Source organism: Micrasema longulum, unplaced genomic scaffold, assembly GCF_059751315.1.
Source record: "Micrasema longulum isolate JH-2025_06_02 unplaced genomic scaffold, ASM5975131v1 h1tg001716l, whole genome shotgun sequence".
NCBI classification, from domain to species: Eukaryota; Metazoa; Arthropoda; class Insecta; order Trichoptera; family Brachycentridae; genus Micrasema; species Micrasema longulum.
In genome coordinates, this window is record NW_028278894.1 from 239797 (window position 1) to 262953 (window position 23157).

Genomic DNA, 23157 nt, shown 5'->3' on the forward strand with positions numbered 1-23157 from the left:
ATAAGAGGGGCCTTTGATAACGCTTGGTGGCCATTTTTGATGTGCCAACTGAGCAGTAAGAAGTGCCCTCGAAACTTGTTCTTGCTAGTGAAGAGCTATCATCAACAAAGGAAAGTTGTATTGTCACACTTCGATGCCACTCTTGAAAAGGTTACGACCAAAGGATGCGTTTAAAGATCCTCCTGCGGACCGAGCTTCTGGAATTACATCTTAGATGATGTACTCCAGAAAAACTTAGGTGCGGGAGTCGAACTGAAGGCATTCGTGGACGATCTTTTCTTGACAGCCGTGGCAGACAATACAACAGAACTTGAGAGGATGACAGACAATACACTGAAGATTATCACAACATGGGGCTCAAAAGCTAAACTACAATTCGCCGAAGATAAAACCAACGCAATGTTTATAACCAGAAGAAAGGACCGCCGCCAGCCAGCCATTCATATGAACGGAGTTCAGTTGAACTATGTGGACCACTTTAAGGTTTTGGGTCTTACCATAGATCGCAACCTAAATTGGTCCAAACACGTTGACAGTGTTTGTAAAAAAGCCGCAGGTATTACAAACAAACTCGTGAGAGCCGCCAAACCCACATGGGGTGCGTCGCTGGAGGTTATGCAGCAAATATACGTAGGTGCTGTAGAGCCTCTGATTACGTACGCTTCAAGCGTGTGGGTGGACGCTAGATCACGGCTATGATGATCAGGTTCTGCCTGGGACGGCGCGGGAAGAGCTGAGAATCCACACGGACGGCAGTCTCTTGGATAGCAAAGTGGGTGCAACTTTTGTACCTTACGATGGCATCAGAGAGCTGCCGTCGAGAAAGTTGAAACTCGGCAATTTTTGCTCCGTGTTTCAGGCAGAACTCTTTGCGATCAGAGAAGCCCTGGTCTATGTTTTGAAGAAGCCACCAAACAGATGGAAGAAAATAACGATCCTGACAGATTGCAAATCTGGAGTCCATGCAATAACTGACCGAAATTCAGTCAACCCTATTGTAATGGACATAAGAACAGATATCCAGAATCTACGATGCAGACACCAGGACATGTACATCGGCTGGATACGAGGACACTGCGGAATCCTTAGCAACGAAAAGGCTGACAAAAAGGCTCGGGAGGCTACGCTTAAGAAAACAGCCCCCGATTTCGCCGATTTTTCACTCAGTTTCGCCAAAAGAAAAATAAGAAGCAGGACCCTTCAACTCTGGAACGATCGCTATTTGAGTGAGACAACCGGAAGTGTAACTAAAATGTTTTTCCCTACAATTTTTCATGCCTATGATTTCAGAAAAATGCAAAATGCTGGCTACGAGCTCACCCAGATGCTTACGGGTCATGGTGGCTTCATGAGCTACCTGCATCGCTTCAAGCTCTCAGAGATTGACAGCTGCCCATGCGACGATGAAACTCCTCAAGATGTCCCTCACCTGTTGATGCATTGCCCCTTTTTCAGCTTTTAAAGACAACAGCTGGAGGCGCGATGCAGAGGCCTGGGTGAAGATTTATGCGACATCCCATCGGTAATAGGTAATAAAGAACTCACACAAGAGGTAGTATCATACATGATAAATATAGCGCAGGAAATTGGTAAAATAAACCAAAGTAGGGAACAAAATGACGAACACTCCTCTAGTGGAACGGAAGGCCTGTTGACTACTGCCAACAGGCCGGCTTCTCCTGAAGAGTTTTAAGTGGTTTCCTCTCCACGTGAGCAAATGCTGAGAAGTTCCTGATTAGCCCACATTAATATACCCCTCCTGATCCCAATAGTTTAGATAAATTTAAAGATATTTAATTGCAGAAAAATCCACTTTTTAAAATATAAACCTTGTGTATTATAAGCAAGGTAAATAATAAAGCAACTCCCATATAAAAAAAAAATATATGAAAAAAAAGAGGTCTTTGACATGGTTGATTGGAAATATTTATTTATAAGGGTGTTTTCACACTAAAATATTTCATAGTCCCTGGACTGGTATCTGAAGCGTAAGACTAATCATCTGACCTTCATGTAACACAAAATGATCAAAATACGCTGCGATTGGTTTACCAATACAGTGCCCTATGCACCATTAGGTGTGGAAAGGGAATGATGATGACGACGATAGTTATCCTATTTTCGAGAAACAAACTAACAGACGTGAACTTAATACGTCACACGCAGAGTAATTTCAAAATAAAATCAAAATTAAAATCATAGTGCTGATGATACGACATACAAAAATATTAAAAGTTGTGAATGTTTACCCACATGTCAGAATTCATATCTCGATTGTCTCGAAATCTCAAGTCCGAAATCACATTTCGACTGTCTCGAAATCTCAAGTCCGAAATCATATTTCGATTGTCTGGAAATGTCAAGATCGAAATCATATTTCGATTGTCTCGAAATCTCAAGTCCGAATTCATATCTCGATTGTCTCGGAAAACCATTTTGAATGAATTCACTCGAGATATCTCGATCATTTTTCCGATTAGTACTAGTGAACTCGATTAGTTGTAAGCATTTCGAAATGTCTCGATCTTTTTAATAATCGAATATTTCGTATATTTTAATTCGATTCTTCCCACCATTAGTTTTTAGACAATCTCTATGGTTTTGCGCGCTTTGCGTCAAGCGTCAAGCGACAGGAGCGAAATAATCAGAATAGTGTATTTGAATATACAAAATATCCACATTTAAAAAGTTATCCAATTCCAAAAATCTATATATTTTGTTAAACCGTCAGAAAAATACGTCTTTACCAAACAAAAAAGGGGCCAATCTTTTAAACCATGAGTGACAACGGCGAAGAGGTTAGAATTTTTATTAAAGCGTACCTTTGTATGCCTTAGATTTATAAATAAAAAAAAATATAAGTTAAATATTTCGCAATGAAAAAGTTTTATCTCATGTTTTAGGACGGAATGGCGGTGAGAATCGCCCAGCAGCAGGCAATGCTGGAACAACAGCAACAAGATGATCTTCTCCGCCGGCAGCGCTCCGCCCTCCAAGAACTTTCAAATTCTTCTATGAGCGACCATGAAGCCGAGATGCAGCGGCAGATGTTGTCTGTGATGCCCGCTCCTCCTGGCTTCGGGGGCGCCCCATTCTCCAGCAGCGGGACCAACTCGGATATGCCGCTCATGATGGGCAATGTTCCTCCTCCGGGTGTCATGCAGTCCTCGAGGCCACCAGGGGTGCCTCCAACTCCCAATTTCTCTTCCAGCGGGTCCAATCAAGACAATTCTAACATTGGGTCTGGACCCATGCAGGGGATGATGATGGGTCCTCCTGGCACAATGGGAATGGGACAAAACTCTGGCCCTCCCGCTTCCAATTCTGGACCAATGGGAGGTCCGGGACAAATGGGTTCTAATTCAGGCTCCATGGGACCAGGCCCGATGGGTTCGGGTCCTCCCGGACAGATGGGATCTAATCAAAATCAAATGGGCCACGGACCGCCGGGAATGGGGCCGCCGGGAATGGGGCCGCCCGGAATGGGTCCACCTGGCATGGTTCCGCCCGGAATGGGACCTCCAGGTATGGGCCCTCCGGGAATGGGTCCACCTGGCATGGGCCCGCCTGGTATGGGCCCACCCGGCATGGGCCCACCTGGCATGGGCCCACCCGGCATGGGCCCACCCGGCATGGGCCCACCCGGCATGGGCCCACCTGGTATGGGCCCTCCTGGCATGGGCCCGCCGGGCATGGGCCCTCCTGGCATGGGACCTCCTGGCATGGGGCCACCTGGAATGGGCCCTCCGAATATGGGTCCTCCTGGCATGGGCCCTCCCGGCATGGGCCCTCCCGGCATGGGCCCTCCCGGCATGGGCCCTCCCGGCATGGGCCCACCTCCGCTAATGGGGCGTGGGCCTGGAGGTATGATGAACCTCCCCCCGGGGATGGGCCCACCGCCCACCTGGGGCGGCTCCATGGGAGACCGGGGCGGCTCCATGGGAGACCGGGGCGGCTCCATGGGAGACCGGGGCGGCTCCATGGGAGACTCGGGTAGCCGGGAAGAGATGCCCCAGCGCCCTCAGAACAGTAGCAACTTGCCGTCCTTGCTGTCCCTGAAAGTAGAAAAACCAGAAGAACTGAAAAATAAGAAACCAAGTGAAGTTGTTTTGCCCAAGGCACTGGAAGAAGCGCTCGCCTTTAAGGACCAGAGGGCGGCTGCTGTTGGGTCTAATGAAGACCAGGAACCCGGTTAGTTATTTGGGATATTGCACTTTCTTAAATGTTGATGACGTAATTTAGGGGAGCACTTTTTAGTTTAAAATTGATGATAATTCAATTAGGTAAAAAAGGCACAATATCGTTCCATACATAAGTAATTCATTTTTCATAAAAATTGTGTCTTCCGTGTGTGCGTTATCGTGTATCACAACAGAATAAGGACATTTCACATACTACGAATACTGATAAAAATATGTGAAATGGATTTGGAAAATAATTGTATTTTCAAAATTAACATGGATATTCATTGAGAAAAAATGTTTTCATTCATAAGTGTAAAAATAAAATTGTTAAGAAATATATCTCAACAAAAATGCGACATGTTTGTCCTTGAGAATTGTGACATCAAGATTCGCATAGGTCAAAATTTAACCAAATCGTGATGGATTAGGGGTGTGGCCAATGCAGTGAACTGTTTTTACAGGAATTTAAAACGATAAATCAAAACATATTTTTTATACTACTAATACAAAAATGGTACATAAAAATATTTATTTTTACTCAACAGTATTTCATAGACCGTTATTAATTTAAAGATGTAAATAACCTGTGACCTTATGCTGTAACTAATTTGAGAGCGAAATAGGGTTTTCATTGCGTTAGAATGAGATGTATATATGATGAACGAATGAACTTACGAAACGATATTGTGACATAATAAGGCTGCAGATATCCCTTTTGGTATTTTGAAAAAAAAAATTAAAACAATGTTGTTTTGAAATAAATAAACTGTCTAACAAGTGTTTAAAATAATGATTTGTCAATGATTCAATCCTAAATCTGCCACTGAGCCATAGAAATCATGTAATAAAATTAAGTGCTAAATAACATCAAAGTATTACAGACCAGTGATCTGCGCTTGCATAAATATTATTTGTTAAATTACTGATAAAGCTAACTCAAATTTTTATAATTTGAATACATGATATTTTTCAGTTTGAGTTAATCAAGTAATCTGGGGAGTTTAACTATGTAATCATTATTTTACCACAATCTGCTATTTATAATCAAAAAATATTCCATGAAAAAAACCAGCAATATACTTAAATAATTAATTTTGAATTTGTGGAAACTAAAATATAAAATCTTATTGATCGATATTAATTTTATATAATATTGATGATTTATTTGAAAATTTTATTGTAGAACCCCGAGCTCCTACACCGCCTCCAGCACCAGTGATAAGTTCAGAGTATGAAGGAGAAGGGGAGGATGAAGAAGGAGATTCTGATGATGATGATGATGGTGTAATGGCTCCACCTCCACCCACTATATCCAAACAAGAGGTATCTATTCATGCTCATAAAAAAGGCTGTCCCAAATGTAGAAAATAGTAGAAATTTGAACTACAACCAATTTACATACTGGCAACATCGAATTCCACTATTTTGACCAGAGATTAAAATAATTGATTGATCTCAATAATCCGATTAATTAATTTGGTTTGAAGTTAGAGCAACTTGTTCTATATAATCTCTGGTTTGAGTAATCAGTCTTTGGATTGGTCTATTTGCTATTTGCATTTGAAATTTCTTTTTTTTTGTTGCTAGATTTCGGTTTTGTTTTGCGAAAATTCCATAACTTTAATTATAAATACAATAGGGCACATTATGCATTTTTGTGTTTGTCCAGTCGATTTTTGAACACACTAATCTATCATGTACCACTTTCCCGGGAAGACTTTTCCATTCCTCCACAATTCGGTTTGTCAGGAAGTTCTTTCTGGAGTTGAATGTGAAGAAGGAATTAGATATAACTATTTTTATTAACTACGTTCAATTGGGTACTAATTTATTTAAATAAATAAATTGGTAGTTGTATTATTTTTATTCATTACTAATTTTGATCATTTTATGAACACTGATGTGATGTACCCTGTTTTTTTTTTTTATTTTTAGAAATTTATAATGTTTATATTTTAAAATTAATTTGATGATACATATTGTGTTATATATTATTTTCTAATAAATACTCTTTCTTAATGTGAAGGGATTGGGTAAGGCCAATAAAAATAAAAGGAAAAAGAAACGCAAGAAGGTAGCAAAAGCAAATCGACTGGAAAACAAAAAAGAGGAACAGATGCGAAAACAAGAAGATGACAAGGATAAGGAAAAAAGTCAGAAAAATAATGAAAATGCTCCCGATGTCGAAGTCGAGTAAGCCCTGTTTACTTTTTCATAACCAATTTAATACTCTATGTGTAATGATTTTAATTATCCTGTTAATAAAAATTTTTAACTAACTAATCACAATGCTTAGTGGGGATGTTCGATTTAATTTAAATATGATTTTAAAAATTTTATAAATAAATCCGAAAATAGTTTCTGATTCTGTCATCTTAAAAATGTGGTGGCAGTCCCTTTACTAGTTTTTACATATTATTTATATAATATGCGCATTGAATCTGAGTAAAAATGTGGTTCAAAATTAGAATGTGTTCTAAAATTTAGCATTCATATACTAGATTTTAACCAATTTGTGTATTATAAGACATATCATCGCTGTTCAGGCAAAAGCCATTAACCCCGAAATGACAGTTTTGAGTTAAATATGCCATTCCAAGCGTAAAATTATGTTCTTAGAGGCAAACGTCACCAAGGTTTGGTTTGAAAAAAGTTGGGTAAATCCGAAATGTTTGTTTTTTACTATGTGACAATAATTATATCTAATATTTTCTAGCTTTCACTAATTCTTATAGCTTGCATTGTCTAGATTATAAATAAGCAAAAGTTCCAGATATTAAAAAATATATCAGAAGGCGAAAGTTACCAATGGAATGTATTTAAAGGACACAAATTGATTGTTGCGTACATAAAACCCAAAAATCCGATTTTTCGTTGGTCTCCAAACTTTAAAATTACGATTTCTCATAATGTTTTTTGGGTTATTGACTTTTTATCAATGTTCTCTGATTAAAAATTAGATTATTTTTCTCACCAGCTTTTTGATCGCTGTATTACAGCTATAAAGGTCTTCGCAGTTTTAAAGTAATGCTTTTGTTTTTTCAATAAAATGGTGTTTGTGATTTGTCATGTTACAGGTATATTCAAGAGAATTTACAGTTTCACGAATTGGAGCCCATGTATCGGCAGTTTCACAGGATATTTGAAGTATTCAAAATATCAGAAGTTAAGCCTGAGTTGGAAGAGCTGGCTGCGCCTAGTCGCCCCGTACCTGCGGCCAGGAAGGCAGAGCGAGTTCAGGATCAATTTGAAGTAGATGAAGAGACTGAAGAGGTATAGAATAACTTTTAAATCTGATAAAAAAAAAGAAATAACATCAATAGGATATTAAGCGAGTATGGTAAAAATGTCACTCTTTTCAGCTCATCAGAATCATTCCGTTCATTAACACTGCCAAATTGGGTTTGTAATGATTGGCAATAAAATGGTTTATCGTTTCATAAAATCATTGAAAATTGTACATTAAAAAGAAAAAAGTTTATTGTGTATCTTCAAAATTCGATAATCATGCAATTTAAAAAAATGCAATGTTTATTCATCGGAAATTACAAATCTTTAAAAATAACTGTCAAGACTTTTTTCATGTCATATGAATTAACAAATATGACATGGAAATATTAATTTCTTATTAAATAACATTTTAGTATGTACTTCTTTATAATAAGTAAAATGTGTTTTTGTTTAAAAAACTGTTTGCTTAAATTTAGAATTATTCACCAGAGACCAGGTTTTATTGTGCCTGACCTCGTGAGACTGGTGGGAGACTCAACAAAATTACATGTTATAATATAAGTAGTGACCGACCAAACATTCAACTGAAACCGAATTTCGGCTTCTGTTCTAGTTTCGGCCGTATCCGAAATCGAAACTTATTTAAATACGTTAAAAGTCTCTTCAAAACGCCCAAAACTAGGTGTTTATATTGTCGAACCTTACGAGTTCAAAATACACAATGAAATAAAGGCATAAATTTAATGAGTAAATTTGTTTACTTTTAGCGCTTATTGGTTCGTTGTTATGTTATAGATATAACTTATATGTGACAATTCTTCAATGTACACTATAGGAACTTAAACTTTAAGGAATTATAAAAATACAATTATGAAAGATCTTAGAAGCTGAAACAAACTAAAAGTCACAAGTCATGCGGTCGAGTCACAAACCATAAGATTGACGCAAGTACAACCAAACGTAATAAAACATATCCCGACCGCAGGTTTCAGCTGAGCTAAAGTTTCGGTCAAATTTTGGTCTAAACTGAAACAGAGGCCGAAACTCGTTTTATTGGCCAAACTAAAACCGAAATTTCAGTGTTACTAAATATAAGTAAAAGCAGGACTTGTAAATCATGATTTTATATAATTATAAAAAAAACTAAAACTAATTTAAATTAAATTATATCCGACTGTGCTAGAACACAATAGATTTTTTCAAAATATTAAATACCAAGACTTGTATTATTCTGTAAAATAATAATAATTCTTATCACGAGCATCAAAAACATTATTTTGACAGTTGGTGGAGTGTAAATAGCTTCACCTTGCGAGAAAGGATTAAAAATTAGCGGCAGGGACAGAACAATAATTATTTATCCAAACTGACAATGTAACCTCCTAGTGGATAATGCGGCCAACAATTCACTAGATATGTCCTCATAAAAGCAGATCAATATGTAAAAAAAACACTGACCAACCTGGAGTTACGTCTCATGTCTTGTCAGCAATCAGCTCACTCTGTTAGGGCTTGGTCTTCAAGAAACTGCAGTATCACGAATTCCCCGGAGGTGCGGAGATTATATGAAAGGCGATGGATTATGAAAATGTCCAATGCCAATGTTCACGGCATTAAGCGAGTAAAGGCGTAGCGAAAACATACACACGGCAAAAACAGCTGGAAGAATTTATTAACTTGCAGGAATGTGAGTAGATGCAGTTGCTTAGCGGGCAAACAGAACACAGTGAAGCCAAACCGATGATTTCCTATCAGGCGCGGCAACTTCATAACACCATAATGATTTCCTGGCTAAAATATAATTGAAACAAATTATCGGCTTAACCAATGGTCAAGCTAATGTAAATTGTACAACATTAATAATCTTGTGAATTTCAGAAAAAAGCTAATGATGAGAAGGAGCGCCTGTCAAAGAGGAAATTGAAGAAGTTGTCGAGGTTGTCAGTAGCAGAACTGAAGCAGTTGGTGGTGCGACCAGACGTAGTGGAGATGTATGATGTTACTGCTCGAGACCCTCGACTCCTTGTCCAGCTCAAGGCACATCGGAATACGGTACAAGTTCCCAGACATTGGTGCTACAAGCGCAAGGTATGGTATGGTACAGTGCGTTTGAATGTTTAATAAGCCTATGTTAGTGTGTTAGTGCCGGTTAGTGTGTTAGTAGTCGGTTAACCAAGTAAACATACAAATTTCGTTTATGTTAATAGGCACATTAGAATATTTTTTTGAAAATATTTGGTCAGGCGCACATAATCAAGGTTCATTCTAGATTTGAATAGACTGTACATTACTTTAAATTCAAGATATCTGCTCTTAATAAAGTCGTTTAGAATCTGTATAATCTGTATTACTGTACCACTTAAACCAAACCAATAAAAAAATGTGATTTTTATGCCAGTATGATTTTTTAAAATGGAGATTTTTTCATTTCCCACTTTAATTTTTACTTGTGATACCATTTCTTGTTCTTACTCCTTACCTCCTAGTTATTTTACAAAATCTTTAGCATTTATGATTGGTGAACTAATTTGTGAATAATGATAGATATTTAAATGTGTTTAATTTTTATTATTTTATTAATATATGTATTTTAGAGAAGTTTCACCATACAATTAAATGTTTGTATTGTTAATATGCCCCAGAAAAATTCCTCATTGCAAATAGTATTATTTCAGTATTTAGAGAGGGAGGATTAGAGGGTAGATTATTTGGAGAGATTATCTAAATTAATTATTTTATTTCAGTATTTGCAAGGTAAAAGGGGTATAGAAAAGCCACCGTTTGACTTACCAGACTTTATCAAGAAGACTGGAATTATGGAGATGAGAGCCTCACTTCAGGATAAGGAGGAAGCCAAGACCCTGAAGGCCAAGATGAGAGAAAGGGCCCGACCTAAACTAGGGAAGATTGATATTGATTATCAAAAATTACACGATGCTTTCTTCAAGTAAGTAATTTTTTCAATCACTAAAAATGTATTTAACAATGGTTTACTTTGAGAAAACCCTTATGAATAATATATGTTCCCGAATACGTAATATTGTTCTTTACAATGTAAACAATGTTCTATCAGTCATAATCCTCTATCTCGCATGTCTAGACAATATAACAAATTAAACAGAGACACTGCGAGAAACATTGATATTGTTAGAGACTCGTTAAGCGCCCTCAAGAGGACAGTTTTGCAATTATTTCTGCCTCAGAATATCATGCTATAAAGTTTGTATGCGAGTGTTGCTAGTAATTTGTTATTGTTTCAAAAATAAATAAAACTATGTACCTTTTCAATTATGTTATTAATTATTGTTGTGTTATGTTTTCTAGGTGGCAGACCAAACCTCGTATGACAATACACGGTGACTTGTATTATGAAGGCAAAGAGTTTGAAACTAGATTGAAGGAGAAGAAACCCGGCGACCTTAGTGAGGAACTTCGAACTGCTCTCGGTATGCCCGTCGGACCAAACAGTCACAAGGTTTGCGAATTTTTATTTTCTTATTAAAGTTCTTAAGAAAAGTCAACTGAAATAATAGGATAAATGTTGAAGGATCAGACAATTTTGGTTGCTGAATATTATTGTTTCTATAATTCACCACAGTCGTTCTTTTAAATCTGCAAGTTGAACATAATAATTTTACTTTATTTCACTTTTATTTAAGAAAAATAAATTTATGGGGAACTGAAATAAACAGATAGATAAACTGAAAGCAAACATTTATTTATTTATGTTTTTACAATATTATTTTTCTACTATAACATTATCTGGCTATATAGAGTTCGAATCCCATTCCAAGCCAGGCTGATTTTTTAAAAGCAAAGATGTAAATATTTGATATATTATTTTATCTAAAAAACTTATTTAATATTGTAAATATTTATTTTTTAAAGAGTGCTTTATCAATCTCGTTTCTTACCTTTCGAATTGTTCTTTCTAGGTGCCCCCTCCTTGGCTTATTGCCCAGCAGAGATACGGCCCCCCTCCCTCCTACCCCAACCTGAAGATAGCCGGATTGAACGCCCCCATTCCTGAAGGTTGTGCCTTCGGCTACCACGCGGGAGGATGGGGCAAACCCCCAGTCGACGAGCATGGAAAGCCCTTATACGGAGATGTGTTTGGACACACGCAAAACCTCCAAGATGTAATATATATTTTTTATTTATTTAATAAAACCTAAATTTTAAATGGGCAGTAAGGTAGTTTTTTCCTTCCTTAACCACTCGACAGTTGGATTTTGGTGAGTAAGGGATTCCAGAGAAAAGATAGGTCGACGACATTGCCTCTATTGCCGGTAAAACATGGATGATGAAAGCGGGTGATAGGAAGGAATGGAGACGTTTGGAAGAAGCCTTTATTCAGCAGTGGAGAGAATAAAGCTAAAGAAGAAGAAGGCATTCAAAAAATTCTTAAGTAAACTAATAATTATTTACAAAAATATATTCCGTATCGAGAAAACAAATTGGAACAAGACCTGCCTAAACCATGCTCGGGAGAAACCACTCCTAACTTGGGTTCGTCAAAGGCAAAAGTCTCGGGCAAAACTGTCACATAACAGAAATTAATAAATAACCTAACCTAAAAAACACTGTGCATTTGTTTAATTTCCATCTTACCACAAGACAGAGGTTCCATGGAATTGGAACATAGTCTATGTTAAAAGAGAGATAATTGTCTATCTTTATGATCTATAATAATTTACTTTCTGATACATTGCTTTCTTCCCAAACACTTATTGATTAAGTGGTCATCATTATTTTTAACAATCTAAGCTTAATTTTATATAACCTTCCTTAATCAGTTACATAGTACAATTATTGCAATCGTTAAAAAAATATTATTTTACCAAGTATGTACTATTTTATTTCCAGGATGCAGAAGAACCAGAGGTAGACAGAACTATGTGGGGGGAATTGGAATCAGAATCTGAGGGCGAATCATCAGAAGAAGGTTAGTTTTTTGGTTAAGTAAAATTTTAATTGTTTTAGAAATTCACACTGCCGAATATTACAGATCCCGCTGTTACATCGTTTTACTCGGAAAACTTCACCAAAGAGAAGAAATTACTATTACGATTAAATCAATTCTGTTTTATTGTGGATAAATATGTATGTACAAAGTAGTTTTTACCTTATGTGAAATTCTAAAATTATTTACAAGATATGTACTTATTACAATCATTCTAAATTTTAGATCTTTCGAATTTCAGCAATTCTAAGGCACAGTTTTCTAAAACACCATGGACTTGATTGTCTTAGCCAAACCTTTTCATTTATCACAATAAAAATAGATCTTGTAGATTTCCAAAACAAAGTGTTCACACCATTCTTTTATTTATTTTGTAATACACGTGCATTATTGAAATATGAAATAAGATTAACAAATTACAACAGGGATGGAGAATACCTTAAATAGGGGAATATGGAAGTCTAGGCATTTACAGGGCTTGTGACCTGTCATTGGCTGGTTTAAGTGGCCACTTAACACACTGTAACATTCACCATTTTGCCTATGTTTTAACATCCATATTCTCCATCCCTTTTTATTATATAAACGAGTGATACTTTAATCCACAAATTTGGAATATCCAGTGACCGGTTTCATCGCTTTCGCGACATCTTCGAGACTTGTATCTTTATTAAGGATCATTATCAATAAATTTTCTTTGGGTTAACTAATGAATTGATATATAATAAATTACAATGAACTTCCATCAAGAATTTTCACTTACAAACTTAAATGTTTTCTCCATCCCTGTTGTAATTTGTCAATCTTAATAACTCCCGAGGGGGTGAAATCCAGTCTTTTGTCTACAAACATTTGGACAAACTCAAATATTGTATGAAATAAGTGTTTTTTTAATTATTTTTTATTACTACCGAAAATCATATTTAATTTGCCTTTATTATGTGTACACAGAATCAGAAGGGGAAGATGGTGGACCAGAGAATACCGAAGCTCTTGCCAGCGGACTAGTGACTCCTGGAGAAGGGCTGGCTACACCTTCAGGGATGACTTCTGTTCCACAGGGACTAGAAACTCCAGAGACCATCGAGTTGAGGAAGAAAAAAATTGAAAATGACATTGAAGGGTCAGTTGCTGTAATAGTTTTGACAAAATTTATATTTGCCATGCTTATATTTTTATGCATACATTTTTACAGATTTTAAATAGTGGGCAGTAATAGTCTCTCTAGTGGCGTAGGAGTTGATTATTCTATTCTAAGATAACAAAATTCTGTATTTTTCTTACACCTGTAGTCACTGGTTTAGCAAAAAAGTTAAAGAAAATCTAAAAGCTACAGTAAAAGATTTTAAATATGTAATCATGGTCACACCTTTTATCTGCCCCTATTGGACATTATGCTTATAGACTCTTCTCGACATTTTAGTTGATTTTGAGAAACTTCCTTTGTGACTGTACAAATTTTGAATATGTATGTATTTATTTATTTGTTAATACGTAGCCCAAGCCATTGTTTAAAACCGAATAATATGTGCATGAAGGTTGCTTGGTTTTGTAATATATAATTTAGTTTTAATGGTATGTAAAACATTTGTATTTTCACAGAGGAGAGACACCGGTGTTGTACCAGGTGTTAGCCGAGAAACGAGGAGTAACAGCCGGCATGATGGCCTCAACACACGTTTACGATATGACAGGAGCTGGGGGAGCTCAGCCGCCCACAGTTATTGGTAATTATTAAAATCAGTTATACAGTGAGGATTAGTCAAATATCTAATCATTATCATTCTCTTACCCGCACCAAAACACTGCACTGGTTTACTGATAGGAAAATATCACATACTATGAATACCGATAGAAAAATGAGAAATTTTTTAGAAAAATTAGTCTAAAATTGTTCAAAAATACGCCTCCACAAAAATGCGACAAGATTGGCCTTGACAATTGTGACGTCAAGATATGAAAAATTATGTTCCGTCTCTGTATAAGTTTCACCACTAGCCGAACATTATATAGAGACAGGACATAATTTTTAATTTGATTGCGAAATATTAGGTCGTCCCAAAAGCTACTAAACTCGTCTGACTCGGCCATTGAAATTTATAAACATTAGTATGGAGATGACGGAATGCGCCTCAAAACATGGCACCTGGCATTGAATATAACACATTAACCGATACAACACAAACCTGCCCACTGCAGTACGGTACAATTTCCTCACACAATTACAATACACTAAAACTACATCAGCCCAGATGATGTATATCCCTAAATCCAATACAGCAAGTACGCCATGCGTAACTGCCTCAACTAACTTCCTCTAGACGCATATGATAGTAAAAATTGATTTTCTTGTATAAATCAACAACACAAAATATTCTTTATTCTTAAATAATGTATTTTTTTATAGCTGCTAGGAGGGGCCAGGCCGGGGGCGGCGTGACGGAGCGCGGGGGGGCTGTAGAGTTGGCTCTGGACCCTTCCGAATTAGAGTTGGACGCAGAGGCCATGGCGGCTCGCTACGAGCAGCAGCTACGTGCTCAGCAGCATCACCCCGCCAAAGAGGATCTGTCCGACATGTTGGCTGAGCACGTTGCCAGGCAGAAGGTATACTTGTATTTTATTAAGAAATCCACAGTTCTACATTTTAATAATGAAGAACTGAGCCACAGTATTATAGTTTTGAGAAAAAATATTTTTAAGTTGTCTTGTTAAATGGATGCGCGGTCTGACGTTTCTTCATACAAACATATTCTCATATTTACTCCCTGGATTATGGCACTAGAGCAATTATTTTTTACACACTAGATATCCACCATTGAAGTGCCCATATTGTTCGTTTGTTTTGATAAATTGTCTTTTATAGGAGATAGGATCATTCAAAAACCCTAAAAAATGCCTAGTTTTATATCCGTCTTTATCGGACATACGGCATACAAATATTACAACTTTTTTTGAAAAAGGTGAAACATGTTGACACAGAAAATTTATTTCTTATACTTTCTTTTAAAAAAAACATAATCCGTTCAGTTTTGGGGCAGAGAAAACATGAATGCGAGACCTCGATTTTGACAATTTTAGTTAGGCATAATCAGCCCGGCAATCAGTTGTTCTTTTCGCACAGTATTCAGGGAGGCAGCTGCGAAAGTGACAGAAAAATTATATTTAAACCACTATTCATTAAACCTCTCCTCGCCGCACATCTTAACGAAACCTTTAGACTACAACTACCAACATGCCATTTCTTCGTAGGGGTAGGCAGAGAAAGAATGGACTGCCACTGGCATACATTCTTAGGTTCTTCCACATTCATACATCTCGTCATACATGCCCTTCGGTTCTGCCTGCTTTTTACATGACCAGACTTAAAGTTTTGGTTTATCCGATCATGCCACGTCTTCCTTTGTCATCCTTGTCCCACATTACCGTTCATTCTCGCCGCATATACCTGTTTTTACCATTCTTTCATCATTTATTTGTTCTACATGACTTGACTATCTTGTAGACGTTTTCTTAATCTTATCAATTATACCTGAATCAGATTTACATTCTCGCCTGATTAATAATATATATTGTATTTTTCTGTCCATAAGATGCCCTTTTTTACTCTGCAAATTAAAAAAAAAATTGGGGTGCATCTTATGATCCGATGCATCTCGTCGTCCGCAAAATATGACAATAATGGTGTTTTTTTTTTTGTTTCAGAGTAAACGCAAGAGACAACAAACCACAGACTCCAAACAAGCAAAGAAATATAAAGAATTCAAATTTTAAATTACTATTCCTTCAACAATATAGTGCTGTTCAACCAAGATTCTCTCCTGTTCTATTAATTTATGGTGAACATTATGTTATTCTGTTGAATTGTTGTTTTGAATCTAAAAGCCATTAGAAAATTTGTAGTCCGGCTTATTTAGGTCAAAAATGTATTTCAAAGCAGCCATTTTGTGAGAATTGCTATTTTGGTCTCGCACTATGCAGTGTTAATATGCACCCTAAAAATAACAAATAGTCACTTCTGTATACGAAAATTGAGTAACTCGACTTGGACATAAAAGATGAGAAACATTTTAGATAAATACAACTCAGTGTAAATCTAATTACTCAAAAAATAGAGAAAAAAAACCATGGCATAACTATTATTGTTAAGGGAGTTTTTTTAAATTATATATAAGCCATTGATTATGAATATATGAGTTGATAAAAAAGATTAAAAGCCAGTATGTCCACCCAAAGCATCTTTTGACATTTGTTCTACAGAATGTAATGAAAAAAAAAATGGTCATTTCAGTACTATTCAAATGAACACATGTCTTCATTATTACAATGAAAACATTGTCAAAAAAACTGTTTCGATTCAGAAAGTAGTAGGTCCACATGGACATTGTGGTGGATATACTGGCGTCTGATATTTATCAACTCGTATGTAATATGTACACACACCTCCGATAAAATAGTCATAACTCAAAACTATCTAATTTGAGTCAAGTACACAAATTCATTATAAAAAACCTTTGTATGTGCAAAAATAGACACAATTCTAGCATTATGATTTAACTGCTTGATGGCTTTATTACACGTTTACTCTTATTTGGCGGGTACTCTCAAACAGTGTAATATTTGAACTATTTTCTTTGTGATAATCGAGATTTTCGTTAAACAATGTAATGAAATCTAAAATATATTACACATCGGCATTGCTTTAAAACAAAAAAAAAACACAATGAAAAATACATGTTACTTTAGTTTTTAGACTACTGGAAATTCTGAGTTCTGACTGTAATTTATCAGATGTGTGATATTACATTAATAATCATAATGTATATTACATGCATTGTTATGGTAAAATTTATTTTATGATTTTAGTTTTAAGTGTATAAAATTAGAAATATCAAATAAAACTATTCATATGTGGTTTATTTTTTTATTTGTTATGGAAATTTCGAAAGATGTGTGTGGTGTAGTGAAAACAATATAGTTAAGTGCATGCAAATGCATTTCAACTGTTTAATTTAAAACATAATTCTTAGATTTTATACAGTCACAATATGTTGTTTTAATATTCCAAATAATTCCGTATTTTTAAATACAAAAAATATTGCATTTGTTTTTTTTTAAAAACTTAACCCTTTTAATACCAGCCTATTTTGAAGAGAATGTGAAAAAAATTCCAAACAATTTTCGTAAATTTAATTAGATTTAGTAATCTTAGTAGTTGAGTGAGAACTTGGATGTCTCGTGGGATTAAAAGGAATAAATGGAAATGAAAGATCTGACAGTTTTCTAAAAATATTCCAGCGGTGGAAACATAAATATATTTTACATCATCACAATAGCTTTAGGTAATATTAGCGGCTTAATATTAAATCGTAAAAAGTCATTCAAATCATACATCACACATTCAAACAGACACTCCTAAATGATTTAATATAAAGTCTAAATGAGATCCGCCACGTTCATCGGCATCTCATCAATCTGTGTCGAGTAGTACTGCTCGATATCTCTTAGGATTCTGATGTCGTCGGACTTGACAAAGTTGATGGCGACACCCTTCCTGCCGAAGCGGCCGGAGCGACCGATCCTGTGGATGTACAACTCGCGGTTGTTGGGAAGGTCATAGTTGATGACCAGGGAAACTTGTTGCACGTCGATACCTCTTGCCCAGACATCTGTGGTGATGAGGACGCGGCTGAAACAAAATCAATATTTGTCTAAATGTTTTTTTTAGACTACCATTTTACATGGTGTATATGTTCCACGTATTATCATATTAAAAAGGGTATCATAATACTTCCTTGTTTAAAAATCAATTTCATTTTTTAAATTACTTAAAAATTTAGACTTCCGCATTCCGAGTACCAAGTTCATGCAAGAGGTTCGGGAAAACGAATAGGTACACAGTATTTAACAGTAGTTAGGAATTGTAAAATTAACAAGTAAAAAAAATAATACATTACACTATGGTAAAACTCCTTCGAATTGATATGAGGTACAACTTCAAACTAAATAAATATCATGATTTTGATAAAATTATAAATAATTTTATCAATAAAACTCCTTGGTTTAGTTTTGCTTTTTTATTATTTCGACCAACAAGCGCTTTCGCCTAAGTAGGCATCTTCAAGACTGGTTAATTGTTTATAACTTACAAATGTGTATTTCCTACTCTGTTGTATTTCACCGTGTGTTCTTTTCCCACCTTGTAATAATAATAAATGCCTTATCCCAATTTCGGTCCAATAACTCCCAAAAATGAACTGTTTAGCAAACTAGTTAACCCTACTGGTGCATAGGGTAGGCATCATTTTTGTTACATGAAGGTAAGATGATCAGTCTTACGCTTCAAGTACCAGTCCAGGGACTATGAAATATTCTATTATGAAAACACCCTTTTACATAAATATTTCATAATAACCATGCCGGGAATCGAACCCGAGACCTCTTGCTTGGTAGGCAAACGCGCTGACCATTACACCACAGGCCGGCCACGGTCAAAATAACAAAAAAGTAAAACTAAACCAAGAAGTTTTATTGGCAACTTTATTTACAATTTTTTTAAATCATTAATTATGGAATTTTATCAAGAAATACCATAAAAAAACATAAATATTACAAATAAATATCACTTACATGTGTATTCCAAGACTGGGCAAGAATAAATAAATAGGTCGGTTGTACAAATGTAAATTTACCTCTGTCCAGAGCGGAATTCCTTCATGATGTTGTCCCTCTCCTTCTGGGGCATATCCCCGTGCATGGAGCTCACCGTGAAGTTGGCCTCGCGCATCTTCTCCGTCAGCCAGTCCACCTTGCGCTTGGTGTTGCAGAAGATGACCGCCTGTGTGATGGTCAGCGTGTCGTAGAGGTCACACAGGGTGTCGAACTTCCACTCCTCGCGCTCCACGGCCACGAAGAACTGCTTGATGCCCTCCAGAGTCAACTCATCACTGAAAACACGCAAGATGTTTATTTTTAATACGATTTACTGTAACTTGATTACCATTTTTTGCCATAAGTTGGAAAATTGCTTTAAAATTGAAATATTTCAGTAAATCATTGGAATGGGAAAATTTCATTCCAGTCTAGGCATTTATTGAGCTTATGACATGTCATTTGCTAGTTGAAATGGTCTGCTATGTTTGAACACCAACACTTATCCAATGCTTCTATCGGTTGACTTTTGTAAAGAAAAAAAAAACTGAAACCTTTAAATGCAGGGTGAGATTCATATGGTAGAATTATTTCACTGACTGTACATACAAGAAGATCAAATAAAATTTAATATTGTAACAAATTTACACGCTTTGAATCAGCTCACCAAAAGATTTAAATTTTCAACACAATAGTTCACATATCTGCCAGCAAAATAGTATGAACTTACCGCTTGACCAATATCCTAATGGGGTCTGTCATGAACTTGGAAGTCATCTCCAGGATCTCGTGGGGCAGAGTAGCGGAGATGAGCACTACCTGAGTGGCCGGGGGGAGGTAGCGGTACACGTCATAGATTTGCTCCTTGAACCCCTTGTTCAGCATCTCGTCAGCTTCGTCTAAGACCAGCATCTTGATAGAGCGCGTGCGGAGAACTCTGCGCCGGATCATATCTGCAATAAAAAATATAGTGAAATAAAAAAAATTAAGGACGCAGTGACAGCGATATGTGTGAGATTGTGAGTTTTGCGGGCAAATCTTGGTTTGAATTCACTATTTCAAATTTTGATAGAATTTATTTATTTATTTATATTTGGATAATTTATATAGCGCCGTTTTTGTGAAAATTACCTCAAGGGCGCTGTACAATAAATAAATATCCCAGCAAGTCTTGCAGCTACAGAACGCATGGACAATAAGAAATCTAGCCCCTATTTACATTTCTATTTTTTTATTTGACAATGGAGTTTAGAGTTTTAGTAATATTTAAAAAAAATGAAATACAAAACAAATTTATAAAAATAGAAGTTACATAACAATAAGTCTTGCAGCTACTGAGCGCATGGACGGTTGGAATTCTAGACCTCATTTACTAAATTTGGATATTTGATAGTTGGTAACATTTACCTATTGAAGCTAGATTACTAATCGTCTTGCAGCTACAAAGTGCATGGACGAGTGAAATTCTGGCAACTTAAAATTATCAATAAATTTACAAAAACAAACATTGAGCATAATAGTAAATTTGTAAAGTGTTCGTGCTAAAAAGTAAACTATAAAAAACTAAACAGATAAAGCACTTCAACACTATGGATAGCATAACAGATAAAAATATCCAAAGGGTAGTTTTCGTAGATGTTCGGTAGTCACTAGTCACTGTCGCAGTATCGCACAAGTGCAAACACATGTTTTTGCTAAATTCCTAGAAGATGGCCCGGTCCACGTGTAGTTGCCGGAGGGGGGAAAGAAGCCTATTGTTCAAACGACTTTGTATCCATTTTAGTCTGTATTTTTTCGTTTTATAATGAGTATGAAATTCCCGCTCAATTTTATTAATTTTTGACATTATTATTAGACAAACGTGTGTATGAGAGTAGTTTAAGGACTGACGTATCATTTTGTATGTACGAGTATATTAGAAAGGATATTTTAAATCTATTGAGTATGTATCAATAAGTTCACTTTTAGTAGCACTGTTGTAGTGGGAGGTAGTATTCCAGATAGTTCAATCTTGGTACATGCATCACAAATTAATACATTCTTAAACGATTTTAATGGGTTCATATACTTTTTTATGATTTTAAAGTATATGTTGTTTGAAAGTTTCCGTTATTTATTTATTTGACACTTTATATCCATATGCAATAAATATACATATAAGGGCGGGCATATTGCCTTAAGGCAATTTCTTCTTACCTACCCAAATCGTTCAGTTTGAGAAAATTATAAATACATGGACATATTGAATCTTACAATTTTATACAAAAATTAAAAGCAAAGATTAACAAAAATAAATATATTTATATATATAAAAAAAATAACACTATACTATGAAGAGAGGAGAGGGGATGGGAAGGAAAGAAGAAGGATAAAGGAACAATTTAAATATTTAGATAGTGACATTATTAGTGATGTTATTCACTACTTGTCACATATTTTAGTAAGAATAAATAAAGCGCAAAATAATGCTTTAAAATGAATAGTCTTCTTTTCCACTTTTTGTCTACACATCGACCACTTATAAACATTAACACAATGTTTGTTTAACAGTTAACAATTTGATTTAGAATTTTAAGCTACTATTGGAGAGAGAAACTAAAATTCACGCCCAGCCGGTATGGAGGCTGAGCGCGAAGTATAGATAGAACCACTAATTGACAATGCATTTATGCACATACTAAAAAAGAGCCTTCGGTTGACCGATGTTTTTTTTCAAATCAAGATTTTCCCGACAGGGAAAGTGCGTATTTTTTCCACAAATAATAATGATACAGTAAAACTATAAAAAGAGTAGATTTTTTATAATTTTCTGAATAATCGTAAACTTTGCTGTTCTATGCAGGAAAATACAGCTATTCGTCGTCTTACGACCGCGATCAGTTCCTGAAAATAGGTCGTAAGTCAGAACATGCAATAATTTCCTTATATATACAATTACTTACGCCGCGTGAAGATATTAATCTACGACGAAAATGAAATAGTATGTCACTGTCATTTATCGGGTTTCTATATGTTTCTTTTTATATTATTTTGGGTTGGTCTGTGGTTGAATAATAATTACCTATCTTGGGAATCTCGATTTATTGTATTCAGCGCAGGCAAACAACTGATCCAGATTGTGGTCGTAAAGTCGAACAGCTGTATGTCACAATTTGACAAATAGCTGTATGTATTTTTTGCCTGAAAAGACACGTCCCGCTAAAAATTCATACATCTGTCGACAACACTAATAATAACAATTTGGAAAAAGTGACAGAAACATCTTTTTGGCATTTAAAGGTGGATGTTCCCCAAAACAAATAAAGCAAACTCACCGAACACTCTTCCCGGAGTCCCCGACACCACATGTTGCCCATAATCCAGTTTCCTGATGTCTTCTCCCAAGTTGGTTCCCCCGATACACGCATGGCACTGAACATTCATGAAGTCTCCTAACGCCAGGATGACCTTCTGTATCTGCGTGGCCAACTCCCTCGTGGGAGACAAGCACAGAACTTGGGTCTCGCGTACTGTCGTGTCCAGGGACTGGAGAATGGATATAGAGAATGTTGCAGTTTTACCAGTTCCGGATTGTGCTTGAGCGATTACGTCTCTACCCTTTACTATAGGTTGGATACTTCTTTGCTGGATAGCTGACGGTTTTTCGAATCCTGAAATGATTAAATAAAACAGTTAAAATAACTAACGGTAGGAAATAAACATAACTAACCTAAATACCACAAACATAACCTACAAAAATAGCTATGCGCACTGCTCGAAACATAAGCGGGTAGCGTATGAATACAAAAAAAAATCAGTCACATATAAAGTAAAGTGAAAATGAGATATTGGAAGTGTGATGATTACGGAATAAACAAACCATATGCATATATTCCACGCAGAAGTTCTTCTCGAAGCCCCATAGTATCGAAGGTGGGAATAACTTCGACATCTTCGCTGGTGTCAAATTCCACATTGGATAGATCTTCCGTAGCCAGAGTTCTTTTAAATGAAACTTCTGACATTTTATTAGATTGTTGACAGTCTTTGAAAGAGAAAATAAACAACCGCCAAACGGGTACGAAAATCAAACGCAAACTGTGAAATCGAGATGGCCGCCACAACACGTATTTTGGCAACTCTATGGATGTG

The 23157-nt window shown here is 36.0% G+C and overlaps 2 protein-coding genes across 2 annotated transcripts; one reads left to right on the forward strand and one right to left on the reverse strand.

Annotated features, from left to right (window-relative positions):
• The first annotated feature begins 2584 nt into the window (after positions 1-2584).
• On the forward strand, positions 2585-17289 carry Sf3b2 (splicing factor 3b subunit 2). The gene is made up of 14 exons (XM_088237410.1): positions 2585-2798; positions 2904-4191; positions 5368-5507; positions 6211-6377; positions 7262-7457; positions 9294-9503; positions 10160-10362; positions 10740-10890; positions 11351-11554; positions 12282-12360; positions 13330-13501; positions 13981-14105; positions 14786-14982; positions 16081-17289. Exons 1-14 carry the CDS (start codon positions 2778-2780, stop codon positions 16147-16149), a joined length of 3222 nt encoding a protein of 1073 aa, XP_088093536.1. The 5' UTR covers positions 2585-2777; the 3' UTR covers positions 16150-17289.
• Positions 17286-23130, reverse strand: LOC148274239 (eukaryotic initiation factor 4A-III). The gene is made up of 5 exons (XM_088237411.1): positions 22886-23130; positions 22341-22676; positions 19757-19979; positions 19068-19322; positions 17286-18064 (listed from the first exon to the last, which is right to left on the reverse strand). The coding sequence occupies exons 1-5, from the start codon at positions 23028-23030 to the stop codon at positions 17812-17814; spliced, it is 1212 nt and encodes a 403-aa protein (XP_088093537.1). The 5' UTR covers positions 23031-23130; the 3' UTR covers positions 17286-17811.
• Between the last annotated feature and the right edge of the window lie 27 nt (positions 23131-23157).